The sequence below is a fragment of the Pinus tabuliformis genome, chromosome 8 (assembly GCF_031772625.1).
Source record: "Pinus tabuliformis cultivar Carrire ecotype Pingquan chromosome 8, CPIR1, whole genome shotgun sequence".
Lineage (NCBI taxonomy): Eukaryota > Viridiplantae > Streptophyta > Pinopsida > Pinales > Pinaceae > Pinus > Pinus tabuliformis.
In genome coordinates this window covers 933,321,543-933,335,399 of record NC_142294.1, presented here as the reverse complement: position 1 = coordinate 933,335,399, position 13,857 = coordinate 933,321,543, and the positions used below count along the sequence as shown (strand labels likewise).

Below are 13,857 nucleotides of genomic sequence, written 5' to 3'. Positions count from 1 at the left end.
AGTTAAACCAATGTTTTATACCCATGGTATAGACCCACAAGCATTGACTTCAAAATGTTTTATGCAATTCATCAAAGTGGGGACAATTTCAGGACCATTTTCTGTTGATGCAAATTCAATCAAATTAGGAAGAACACTAGAATAAACTACAGCCTTATTAGGCATGCTCTAGATCACCCACCTTCAGACATAAGTGCGCCAAATCCCTAGGATTTATTGTGTCCATAGTCTACTGTGCTATGTTTTGGAAGGTTTTCCGGTCTAATTTGGTTAAAATCCGGTAGGAATTTCTTGGAATCACAAGTTTGAGTTGAAAACTCTCCACAATCTGAGTGCGCCGATGTTTTTTCAAGGCGCTTAATCCATATATGTAATAAAAACCCATTTTAAACAACAAAAAATAAGATTTGGCCCAAAAAACAACCTTAGAATTCAAGAGTAGTCTACCAAGGCCACAAATTTGCCTAGAAAATAGTGGGTATTCCAACACGATTTTTGCCAAAATCGAACAGAAATTTTGGGAAATCTGGGTTACAACTGTGAAATTTCAGAATTTTGGGTGCCTAAAGGGTTTCTAATGATGCTGAATCCATTTCCACCAAAAAAACCCAAAACAAAACAAAAAACACACTCGATTAAACTTAATGAAAACAAAATCACCAGATTCCTAAAAAAATAACTTTCCTCGCAAAATTATAACCTCAGTAGACAATGCCCAGACCAGAACTCATAATGGTTGCACCAAATCCAGAGGATTTATTGCGTTGGAATTCATACCAGAACTCAGAATGCTTAAAAAAGAGGCTATCATGTGTGTCTTCTGAATAATAACCAGATAATGCCAAACAATTTCCTGATCGATACCTGTCTCTTGCAATCCCTTCCATTTGCCAAATATCTCCTCCATGCAACTCCTCGTCTTCTAGTACCTGTGCGAGTTTGTGGTGCAACTTTACCCTCTTCGATTGGAAAATTTTTGCATGGGCTAAAGTAGGACTACCACAAGTGCATTATGCTTTCTCCCTTTTCGCCAAAGCCTTCGTCCAATGCTCAACACTAGAAGCAATCACATACCCAACTCCTACCTGGAAATCGTTCGATGTGTCTCCAAGCATGCAGTGTAGTCCAATCGTAGTTTTCGCACCATATTTTGCTGAGGGATGAACAATATTCTTATGACTAGACACAATGTAACATGTAAGATGAGTTGCTTCTCCCACATCTCTGTTTATGTCACCAAAACCCTAAATAAAATTCAATCTTGCACAATATATACTCTTGCTTGCAATATAAGCACAACATTTCAATACACTTCCATCAGCTCTTCAACCACTGACATCCATGGAGTATTATGGGGGTTATACTAGGCTACCAGGAATTTGTTGCTGCGATGAACTGCTTTTGCTTTTTGAGGGAGAGGGGGGACGTTTTGGGAGTGGGCGTGGGAAGGGAGCAGAGCAGGGCTTCCATCCCTAGTTTCTGCTTTTTGTACTTCATTGTTTGGTGAAAATTCATATCTCAGTTGTGATCTCACCAAGATATGGCACTAGGTCATGCTTTATGCTGCGAATTTTAGGCCTTCGATCCAGAACATCCTACAATATAGTTCTTCTGAAAGCATATACATGTGCATCAACAAGATCAGAACAAATTTCCATCTGTCCTGCAGCACCAGGTATAGAACGCAATATTCGAAACTCTTTTTTTTTAAGCCTGTCCTCCCCGATTCTACAAATAATAAAAGTGTCGCATAGAGTCCAGCTTATAAAGTTTAGGCCTCTTTGTCCTGTCCTTTCGAATAGCAGAAGCCCTAGCATCAGACGGCCTAGCGGCTGGAGGAGTGCACAAAAGATCAATTACAGTTACCTTTTGCCTACCGTGTGTAGCTGCCACAGCTCCAGGTGGGACATCAGGAAGCCTCCATAGTCCCATGTGGCACATCACAAATAACATCACCACTCACAACCAGTCATCCACAGTATGGTGAAGTGCCACTGCCCTAAGTGCACCTGCTGTTCATTGGCCAAAGAGGTGCAAAAACATTGGCCATTCATTTGAAGTGGTCCAATGTTACATTTAGGTGTTTTATTCAAGGTGGCTTGATGGCTTTTTTTTGCCATCAGAGAAAGAGGTCCAATTAGGTCAATCATTCAAAGACCTTGGTGGGTTTGTCCTTCAAATAGGATCATTGGATGATTTTTAAATTGGCCCAATATGCCCATCTTTAGATAGGGTTCAATGACTCGATGTGTGGGTGAATGTTATTTTCAAGAACGGGCATAATGAAATATCTCAAAGAAGTTAAAATAGGGAAATGGCTTGATGTGTGGGTGAATGTTATTTTCAAGAACGGGCATAATGAAATATCTCAAAGAAGTTAAAATAGGGAAATGGGTGTGTTCTTTAACACAAGCAACAAGCTTAGAATTTGAAGTAAACTCAAATAGGAAAACTTGAAAGATCAAGTTTAGTGGAAAAGACCCCACCAAAAGAAATACCCTATTGCCTCAATGAGTTAAGTATATGAAAAAGAGCCAAGGAGTTAAATAGTGTAAGGAGGGACTAAGTATATGAAAAAGAGCCAAGGAGTTAAATAGTCTAAGGAGGGACTAAAGTTTGAAATGGATAAGGAGAATTCTCATCTTAGAGGTGTTCTCTAGAACAATGACTATTCCTTTCAAATTAACAAGACATTTTATGAAGCAATCCATCTTAAGCCTCTTTCTTGGAACTCTCAATCTAGAGTCTCCTTATCCTTTCTCTACTTCAGAAAGAAAGAAAGAAAGAAATTATTTTAACATCCACGAGGCTAAAGATAACCTATGGGACAAATTGCTTCTTCATATGCTTGATGTATTCGCCCTTTTTCTGTGAAGCTTCAAAATAAATGCTCCTAGCTTCTCGACAAACCCCTCACTAAATAGATTATCCCAAGAGCTAGCTCCTAGCATATATGCATAACTTTCCCTGTTGTCTTTAAAGGCGTCACATTCTAAAACGAAATGTTTTTCTGCTTCCACTTTTCCGGAAGAACAAAAAATGCATACTCATTCCTCCCACACTTCCTTTGGCCTTTTCTAGCACCCTGTTTTACAATGGAGTTGATGAGAATTAGTCCTTAACTGAGCAATAAGAATTTTGGTTCTCCAAGAGATATTGGCCTCTATGGATGCTTTTGGTTGATGACTATGAGTGGGATTAAACACTTCAATATAATACTTTTTCTTTCTTCCTAGCTCCTTATCCCAAGTATGCTTGTGGAACTTTTCCATAACAAAAGCTTTTATCTCTTTGTTGTTTATGGGATGCATTCAAGCAAATATCCCAATTACTAAACCATTTGTTATTTTGTTGCATCCAAGTTTTTTTGCTCTTGCACAATCTATCTTTAAAGACAACCTTATGACTCGCACCATAGCAATTGCTTCAATAGGAGCAGTCCTTGTTTCACTTAACAAGATAGCATAAGGAACTGCACTTTTAATCTTAAATTTGTTTGTAATCAAATGCTTCTTAATTTTCTCAATTTGTCTCGACTGCATGTCGGATGTATAGCTGGCCCATAGTTCACAACCATAAAGAATCACTAGAAGCCCAAAAAGAGTTTGAGTGGTTTTCCAGTCCCATAACTCTGCGTCTCAACACTTATTTTGAAAAGCATAAAATGCTTTCCAACACCCCAAAGTTCTTTTCTTTCTACAACCATTCCAACTTAAATTCATGTAGGGTGTAACTAACAAGATTTCCAAAATCCTCAAAGAAAGATCATCCATGTGATTTTAAACCTTGTAGAACCTTGAATAACATGTTCAATTCGATTAAAGACAAAATTGATCCTCTTAGCTCCAAGGTATGTTTGGGATCCTATGTTCTTGTCAAAAGTCATACAATGGCCAAATAGTTAGCCAATTGAAACTTTCCTCAATGAACACATCCCCAACACTAATCTCAAGGTGTTTTGCAACCCAATAAAGTGTAGATGTGTAGGTGCAATGTAATAAAGTAAACATTTTTAAATGTCGCTCAATTAAAGAATAATAAAAAATTAGAAGTAATATAGAGCTTAGTATTGGAGATGGGTATAACATTTGAATGATGACTCAATTAATAATAAAAAGTAAAAAAGTAAAAAAAATAATAAAATTCAATTTGTTATAATTTGATCTGTTTTTATTAATAAAATTACAAACAATTTTTTTAGATAAAAGAAAATCATAATATACATATCACATTAAAAAATATAACATATAAGTAGTAGCTATAAATTAAGATCCATTTTACCTTATAAATTAAAATAATGATTCCATAACCATATTTAAATTTAATTAATAAGTACATAAAAACTTAATACTTAAAATAAACTTATGATATGACAAGATTCTTAACCATGGATATTCACCCCCACTTTATCATGGATATTATTAACTTGTAAATAGGGTTTGTTACAATACCATGGCTTATATATACTGTTATCACCCCAAGAAACTCTCCTAGGTTGTATCTCGAAGATGCTCGGGAACATTACAAACTCAACAAAAATGTTGGAAATGGATGAATGGAAGGAATGATGCTTGTCCAAGCCAGATAACCACTTCTACTATGCTTAACTCCAGACATGGGTGAACACCCCAGACTACAAGGCTTTAGACCACCAATTACTCACAGTTTGAGGATTAGGTGAACATGCAGAATACTGACCACACCAGCAGATGCACAAGACCATGTGATGGCCGGCTGCAACCAGTAAAGAGGTCTGCAAATCTATTCCCTAATGCACAGACAGGATGATAGCTCTCTGGCACTAAGTAAACAGAAACCTGCATAACACATTCAATGATACATACTAGACTTCAAAACAGAGATGGGATGACAGCCCCTCTAATGCTAAATATCAAGAGCACATGAATAAATGCATAACATGCACAGCCTAGAACAGAGTAGAAATGGAAAGTGAGCAATTAACAACAAAAGAAGCTTGTATTAGCTGAAATTGAAGACCAGACGCTGCAAGTATCAAAGTAGGTACAGTCTCCAGAAGTTGAACCTTACATCAAAACAACAACTATCAACCTTGATTACATCTGTGTTCTGGGTATATATAGAGTTCCATTACAAAGATACGCTACTGTTCTATGCGTGGAGGGGTCATAATTGACCACCAACCACCTTAACTCTCTGAAAGAGCCTCTGCTACAATCTGCTTGCTTTAATGAACAAAATTTATCTTTTCAGATACTCTGTTGTCCTTCTTGAGCAGGTGGAGTGTAATATGGAAGAAGTTCCATAACTAGTAAATGCTGCGATCTGCTCGAGGTTGGTCCTTTCTTTCTCGGCCATCCTTCCTGTTAAATGCATTCGTTGAGGAGTAACTGCGCCGAGTACTGCACACTGGCCACCTTCGTACTTTGGGAGTATGGAATGGATAGAGGACTGCATGGCGGACGTATGAGCAGAGCGGGAAATGAATATCAGCCATTGGATCACGCAGATGGACGGCGGATATGGCTCAGTGGGAGGTATCGGGAGGAAACGGGAGCAGACAATCGTGAGCCATTGGATCCCGGGCGGTTAGATCCAACGGTCACCGGGCGGAGGATATGCACGAGGGTTAACAAGCGGGGACGATGGATAGGCGGTAAGTGGTATTGCCCACACCGCCGTTGGAAGGTAGGTGGTAAACGTACAATGACCAGCGATCACAATCATCATGTGACGCGTGGCAGCGGAAACCGCTTTGCTCGCGAGTTAACACGCGGGCGGTTCGCGGGAGCGGGGAAAGCGAAAACCGTTGGATCGCACGGTAGAAGATCAGACAGCAGGGTTTAAATGCACATGTTTTCATCGGATGTGACGTGAAAAAGGGCTTGTGAAAGCGCTCGGTCATGTAATCACAGTTGCATGGGGCTTAGGTTTTAGCGCTTGGGCTTGAGGAAACAAGGGCTTAAGTCGAGCTTTGGAGGAAGAACAGAGATGGCGGGAGTTATGAGGGTGTGAGCGGAGTGAGGGGAGCGAGGAGGATGACTGATACAGGTTTTCTTTGAACAACAGTAGCACGGTCGGGCCTGCATTTGACCCTCAAAATGTCCAAGCATGTAGCAGAGCTAACATATACCACATGTCCAAAAGCCATAACTTATTTCACAATCAAAATATTTTATAAACATTTTATTTTATTTTAATTTTATAACTTTTTTTTAATTAAATTTAAAAGTAAAATGGTTATAATTATTTTTGAGATATATCTAAATCCTCTATCCTTACAACTATTAAAAATATTTTGCCACCTGCGTCCACTCAAAAGCTCCCCTCTTTGTCAAATCCGTGAGAGGTGTTGCAAGCTGTGAGAAGCCTCTCACAAATCTCCTATAATACGTACAAATGCCCAGGAACCCCCTCAACTCCATCATGTTCTTGGGTGTGGGCCAATCTAGTATAGCCCAAATCTTCTCCTGATGCACCTTCACTCCATCTTCCCTATCACATGCCCCAGATACAACATCTCCGTTAGTCCAAACTCACATTTTGACAACTTCAAATACAACTGTTGCTCCTCAAGTATGTGAAGCACTTCCTCCAAGTGTTGAAGGTGGTCTTCCCATGTCATGCTATAAATGAGTATGTCATTAAAGAAAACCAGGACAAAGCACCACAGCTACCCACGAAACACGTGGTTCATACAAGACTAGAAAGTAGTTGGAGCGTTGGTTAGCCCAAAGGGCATCACCAAGAACTCGAAATGTCCATAATGGCAGCGAAAAGTAGTCTTCGGGATATCTTGCTCCCTCATGTGGATCTGGTGATACCCTGAACGCAAATCTATCTTAGAGAAGTATTTAGCTCCTCTAAGCTCATCCATCAACTTATCTATACGTGGACTAAGGTATCTTTTCTTCAAGGTCTTCTTATTTAGAGCCTGGTAGTCGATACACATGCTTATAATCCCATCTTTCTTCTTCACCAGCACCACAAAAGAATCAAATGGGCTCGAGCTAGGCCTGATGTGTCCCAATCTCAACAACTCCTGAATGGTCCACTCTATCTCATCCTTATACGCATTTGGGTGCCTATAAGGGGTGGTGATGATTGCGTTCACCCCCTCCTCCAACTCAATGGTGTGCTCAAATCCACGGTCTAGTGGTCTACCTGGTGGAACATCCCCCAAAACCCCTACTATCTCTCCAATAGGGCTAGTATATTTGGGTGTGTAGCCTGCGCTTGTGTCACAGACTCAAAAATATGCAACTCAACTGCCCACTCCACATATCCATGTCACAGATCTGCCTCCATCCAGTGGGCTGAAACTGTTTGAGGGGGGTAAGAGTGCATTCCCCTCAGCAATATCGGCATCCCATCTCGCCCCCTGAACTCCATCTCCAGCTTCTGCCAATCAGTGGTGACCTTCCCCAATGCATACAACCATTGTACACCCAACACCACATTGGTGTCTGGACATCAACCATGAAGAAATTATAAGTGAGTGAGTAGTTCCCCATCTTTAAAGTTAGCTTGGGGACATACTTAGTACATTGCATGGTCTAGTCTCCGGGTACCAAAACTAAGAACCCCTCAAATGTAGATGTCTGGATGCCCCTACACTCCACCATCTAAGCATCAATGAAATTGTGGGTGGTCCCACTGTCAACCAGAACTGACACACACTGCCCCTGTATGGTCCCCCTCATCCTGAGTGTCAAATACTTCAACACACCCCGCAGTGACGCAAGGACTCCCTTGGTTAGGGCAAACAACCCTCCTCTAGGTGGTGGTCGTGGTCCTCTCAATGATGGTACTCCCTCATCCCCTGGCTCCTCAACTGTTTCAGCCTCCTCCTCCTCCGATTCATTATCTGAGAACACCTCAATGAAATGGGCCTAGCCTTTGGTGCACTTGTGCCCTGGTGCCCAAGGCTCCTGGCACGTGAAGCATAGTCTCCTCCTCCGGAGATCTCTCTAGGTCTCATCATCCAGCTGGCCACGTCCTCCATCTCTCTGTGGTGGCCTGGTGTCTCGGTTCCCTTGTGGTTCTGTGGGTCTACAGGGAAGAAAAGCTTGTGGCTTGGGCACTGCATCAATCATGTCCCGGGTCCTAGAGATAATATCCGGAAGTGATGTGGGTTTGTAAGCCCTCACCCAAACACGCAAAGGCTCAACAAGCCCCTCCACAAATAGCATAAACAAGCGGGCCTCTGAGATGTCAGTCACCATCACTGCTAATCTCTGGAACTCCGTGATGTACACCTCTACGCTGCCAGTCTGCTTCAGATGGGCTAACTCCCTGAAATGAAACTCTGGGTCCTTCCTCTCAAACCTCTCCAGTAGCCTCCAGGTGAACTCTATGTAGGTGGTGATATGGATGTGCCCCAACGTGATCAATCCATGATACCACCACTCTTGGGCATCTACCTCCAAGTGAAGAGTAGAAAATCGTATGGCATTAGTTTCCCGCATGGGGTTCAAATGGAAATATGTGTCTAGCTTTTGTATCCATGCCCTGGCTGAACTCTTCGCTGCCCCATCAAAATTCAGAAGTGTAACCTTCCCTGCCAAATTCTGCACATCATGGTTGGATGTTCCCCCTCTATAGTGGGTTCTAGCCTTTGTAGTGCGCTTCGTCTTGAGGTGGATGTATTCCCCAAAAGACATTACCCACTTAATTTGGGCATTCAACCCCTCATACTCATCAATGCTTGATACAACCAAATGGACCAAATTTGCAACTGGGTTTGGCTCTCTCTCTGGTTTTGCCTCCTCCACAAAGTGAGGTAGAGCAGGACGGCTTGCCTGCCCACGCTGGGAAGTGTGTGGGAGCTGATAAATATGGATGCCTCCTCCTGCTCTAGAGCCCCCTTCACCTTGAGGCTCTCCATCAAGCCTACCATGTAACTGTAACCCCATCACCTGTTGGATCATGTCCATCATGATCTACCCTTGCCTTATCATCTGTTGATTAGTCCTCAACAACTCTTCCAAAACTTGGTTCTAACCCATTGGCCTGGGTTGCTCATTGTCCTCCTGATTGTCCATCCCTTCTCTACGGTTCTCCACCTCGGTGTCTGAAAATGGGTCTGGGCCTTCGTCTCTACCTCGACCCCTACCTCTGCCTCTACCATGGCCTCTATGGAAAACTACCCCTTGGTATCATGGTGGCATCACCTGTGGTTGTTCCCCACCCTAGCCAAGAACATGCTCTGATACCACTGTAATATTCCTAGTGGAAATTTTACAATGATAACAAAGACATGCAAATACAATAACACATAAATTTTCAGAAATAAATACACATGAACCAAAAATTTCTGCAAATCCCCAAATTGGCCAAAATTTTATTAATAATATCAGTTATGGTACAAAAGAGTAGGAGTAGGTGCACTTGGGCTTTCACAACGCAAGCTACAAGCACAAGGTGATGATACAAGTAAGCCCAACAGCTGTAATAACCGACACCTCCAAAAAATTTCACTGCTACTCCAAAACTGCACTATTGCCTAACTTGGACCCCTAATTTTCCCACTCTAGAGTGCCATAAAATTCTAGGAATTTGGGAGTGTGATCCTTTCCCAAAACCCAGAAAAAACCCATAAAGGGGTTCCCTTGGTTCCAACCTTCAAAAATTGACCCTTCATGACTTTGCCCTCTTCCGAATTTGAATTCTATTGTTGTGACTGAACTTGTCCACCTATGATCTCCCAACTCCAACAATCCTCCTCAAATGGCCCTCCAAGTGATCTCCCAGCTCCCCAACTCCAAATTCCCCTGAACAATGTTGCCCCAAAGATCCTCACTCCAATGACTGCGCAGTCATGGAGGAGATGACACAGTCCTGCGTGTGACAAAAGAGAACTGCATGTGGGATGGCCCTCTGGTCTGTAATCTGCCTCTACACTCCTGAAACTGATGAAAGGATGCTCCTGTAGCTTCCTTGGACAAATTCCCTACAACCCTGCTCCACAAATAACCAGTGAAATTCTCCCTCTGCATAGTGGTGGTTCCTGGACTGCGTGTTATGCTCCAGAAATGCGTGTGACCTGTGAATGATGCTTCTTCCAGTCTTGGTGGTGAAGGAAATCCTTCCTTGGGTGGCACTCGAAGTCCACCGAAGAAAGGTTGAGCTTCTCTTCTTGGGAAGCTCTTGTGCTAAACAACACAATGTTGGTTCAACTAAATAATTAAGGCAATTTCGATTTCCAAATAGACAAAAGACCCTTCTTGCTCCTTCATTCCTTCCTTTTATAAGTGTTGGCCATGCATTCCTTGTGGGTCCCTCCACTAATTCGATTTTTCCCCAAGGAATTCGAATTCCTTCCTCCCAAGTGTGTATTTCATGTGGGCCCCATATTCCACTAGCATGCAAATAAAACATTCCTCCTATGTTCCTCACCAAAATTTGCCTTGAGCTAGTATTAACCAAAATTGACAAAATTTACTTTCCCAACATTAGGAAAATTTAGGAAGGAAAATTACAGAGAAGGAGACAGAGATGGAGTTGGAGGGGGAGAGAGAGGGAGGGAAGAAGAAAGAAATAGAGAGAGTAAGTTGGAGAGAGAGAGGGAGTGACACGAGAGAGATGGAGAGAGAGTGAGGGAGAGAGGAGAGCAAGACGGAAGAGAGAGAGAGGGAGAAAAGGTGAAGAGAGAGAGAAGGGAAAGAGAGAGGGGGGGATAGGAAGAGGGGGGAGATATATATAGGTAGATATGGAGAGAGATTGTGTATGTTTGGGGCATGATATAGAGAGACAAAGGAGAGATGGAAGGAGATAGAGATATAGTTGGAGGGGGGATAGAGAGAAGAAGAGAGAGATAAAGGGCGGGAGGGAGGAATAAAGATAGATATGGAGAGAGAGAGTGTGTGTGTGTGTTTGGGGAGGTGAGATAAAGAGATAAAGGAGAGATAGAGAGAGATATAGATATAGAGGGTGAGGGGAGAGAGAGAGGGAAAAAGAGAGAGACATGGAGAGAGAGAGAGAGAGAGGAGAAAGATAGACACAAAGCTGAAAGGGGAGAGAGAAGAAATAAGAAAGAGACACACAGAGACAAACGTAGATATTATATAACTAACCTATATCCATCTTAACCCTGGATCTATCAAGCACCGAGAGGGATCAAATCTCTCGAGGTGCAAACAATTCCTCAAGTTTTGCACTCAAGAGGTTTACACCTCGAGAGATTTGATCCCTCTCAACACTCGATAGATTTGGGATTAAGATGGATCTAGATTGATTTTAGCACAACTCACCATATTTGTTTTGATAAGATCAATTTTCAAAATCACATCACTATTATACTTACCTCTTTGGAAAAGCCATCTAAATAAAAAAGAACCCTAACTATTTCAACAAAATGAATAACTTTAAGTTTAACCAATTTTGAACCCTATGATCAATTTACCCCATCACCAATCATTAAACTATTATTAGCTTTTTTCCCCTCTTTCTTGTTTCACTATCTTATTTGCATTCTCCTTTGTTATAATCGTTTACTTTTTCATCCCATACTTTTTTTTTTAGCTTTGGTCCTTCCTCTCTCTTTCCCTCCTTTTTAACATTTTTATTTATTCCTAACTTCCTTTCTTTCCTCTCATTGCCTCTACTATTTTTAATAGTGTTCTCTTTTATTAAATTGTTTTTGTTTTTTTAAAAGATATTTGCGAATAGGTGGTTGGGTTTCTCTTTCTTTAACTTATTGAATTATTTTTAATAATAACTATATTCTATTAAAATCAATATTAATATATTTAATTTTAATGAAATTAAATTAATTATTATATTTTATTTAAATTATATTTAATTTGTTTTTTATAAATTAATATATTATAAATATAAATAAATTTATAAGTATATAAAAACTAAAAATTTATATACATCAAATGTTAGTGTAATCATTGCCTTTTTCTCCTTTATTTTATTTACATTTTAATCCTTCATTTATATATGCAGTTACTATGAATAATAATCTAAAATGTGGCTAATTTGTAAAATCCAATCGATAATCCAAATTATTTATGATTCAACACTTTTTTAATCCAAATTATTTATTAACAATATATTAATTATGTTAGAAATATGCTTATTATTATTTTTTATACTGAATAAAATATAAAAATTTAAAAAAATTAATCGATGAAAATTAACATGAACCCATTTGATATTGGATTTTCAAAAAATGCTTTTCTTCGTAGATTTCCACTTAAAATGAATATATGTTAATGCTCTCTAGACAGCTGGTTAAGCTGTGCGAGGATTTAGGAAGGATAGGAGTTGATAAGGGATGGAACACCTGTCATCATTTGGTTGGCTGTCACCCTCTTCCACTTTGATAGGTGGGGAATGGATGCCCTCGCTGATATTCCTCCGTCCATCAGCAGCAGAAGCAGAAGAAGAGAGCGAATTAGTGCAGAAAGACATTCATTTGATTAATTAACACACTATGGCAATGGCTGCGCTCACCGCTGCAACCACAACGACCACAGCTGCCCATGTTCATGGTCTCTGCAGCAGCAACAGCGGCTTCAACGGTCGCAAACTCTCCGTCGCCCCGCCTCGCGTGTGCACGCCCGCAACTTCCAAGAGGTAATTTTGCAGTGCCCCCCAACCCATTCTTTTCTTTTTGCAGTACGATACAATGCAATTCTTGATTGATTTTGCAGGAAGAGAGCCGGGGGCGTGGCTGTGGCCAAGTATGGGGAGAAGAGCATTTACTTCGATCTGGAGGACATCAGCAACACCACTGGGGCTTGGGACCTGTACGGCTCCGATACCCCCTCTCCCTACAACGGTTTGCAGGTACCTAACCAATTCATTCAGACCTTTTACTTTCTCTGTTGTATGGGAATGATTGATGATCATGCTATTTCACTGTGTGTGGACAGAGCAAATTCTTTGAGACCTTTGCGAAGCCGTTCACCAAGAGAGCGCTGCTGCTCAAGGTCCTTTTGTTGTCGGGAGGAGCGGCGTTGGCCTATGCGGGCGCCAACGCCACCGGCGACATTCTTCCCATCGTGAGAGGCCCCCAGCAGCCCCCTACATTGGGCCCCAGAGGAAAGATCTAAGTATATGCACATTCTTTCTTTATCTCTGTATTTAGGTACTGCTACTCTCAGCAATTTCTTCTTTGTAATACCAACTCTGCTCTTCGATATGAAATTTTGAATTCCAATTAAATGTCTCCACAATTCTTTCCTGAGTCTCAAGCCTCTGTGCATCTCTCTTAGCACAGCACTGCATTTTATTTTTATTTTTGGGGAAATTGGGTCAAAGTGAAAAACAGTGTTCTATTTTTAGGGTATTTTTATTTAGATGGTATATTTCGAGAATATTTTAGAATTCCATGAACATTTTTATTTTTGAGGGAAATTGGGTCAAAGTGAAAAACAGTGTTCTATTTTTAGGGTATTTTTATTTAGATGGTATATTTCGAGAATATTTTAGAATTCCATGAACATTAATCTAGTTAATTAATTGTTTGACTTTGCTGCTAACTCAGAATTCCATCAACATTAATCTAGTTAATTGTTTGACTTTGCTGCTAACCCAGAATTCCATTAACAGCAACAGCTAAGTCAAATAATATACTTGGCCGCTATCCTTGGAATTCTGAAATATTTACAAAATCTACAATTGGAATAAGCTCAGCAGTTTATCTTTCCATATCTGCTTTATCTTCATGTTTTAGTTTTTTCCTCAAGACATCTGAATAAACAAAGCATTTTAATTTATTCAAACACATAGTTGGGCAGAAAAGAACAAAGACCATATAAAAACAGAAGAAAGAAAGTTGCAGAAGAATGTGGTTCACAACTATGGTTTTGTTGGCTACTTTAGTTTCATATTTATATTTAAATTGTTGGATTGTTTATTGTTCTT

At 40.5% G+C, this 13,857-nt stretch overlaps 1 protein-coding gene and 1 pseudogene across 1 annotated transcript; one reads left to right on the top strand and one right to left on the bottom strand.

The window, feature by feature from the left end:
• Positions 1 to 504: 504 nt before the first annotated feature.
• LOC149238581 (uncharacterized) lies at positions 505 to 2,222 on the bottom strand (annotated as a pseudogene).
• A 10,116-nt stretch (positions 2,223 to 12,338) lies between these two features.
• LOC149238580 (photosystem I reaction center subunit VI, chloroplastic-like) lies at positions 12,339 to 13,633 on the top strand. Its single transcript, XM_089367008.1, has 3 exons — positions 12,339 to 12,564; positions 12,642 to 12,777; positions 12,864 to 13,633. The coding sequence occupies exons 1-3, from the start codon at positions 12,422 to 12,424 to the stop codon at positions 13,041 to 13,043; spliced, it is 459 nt and encodes a 152-aa protein (XP_089223134.1). The 5' UTR covers positions 12,339 to 12,421; the 3' UTR covers positions 13,044 to 13,633.
• Positions 13,634 to 13,857: the final 224 nt, after the last annotated feature.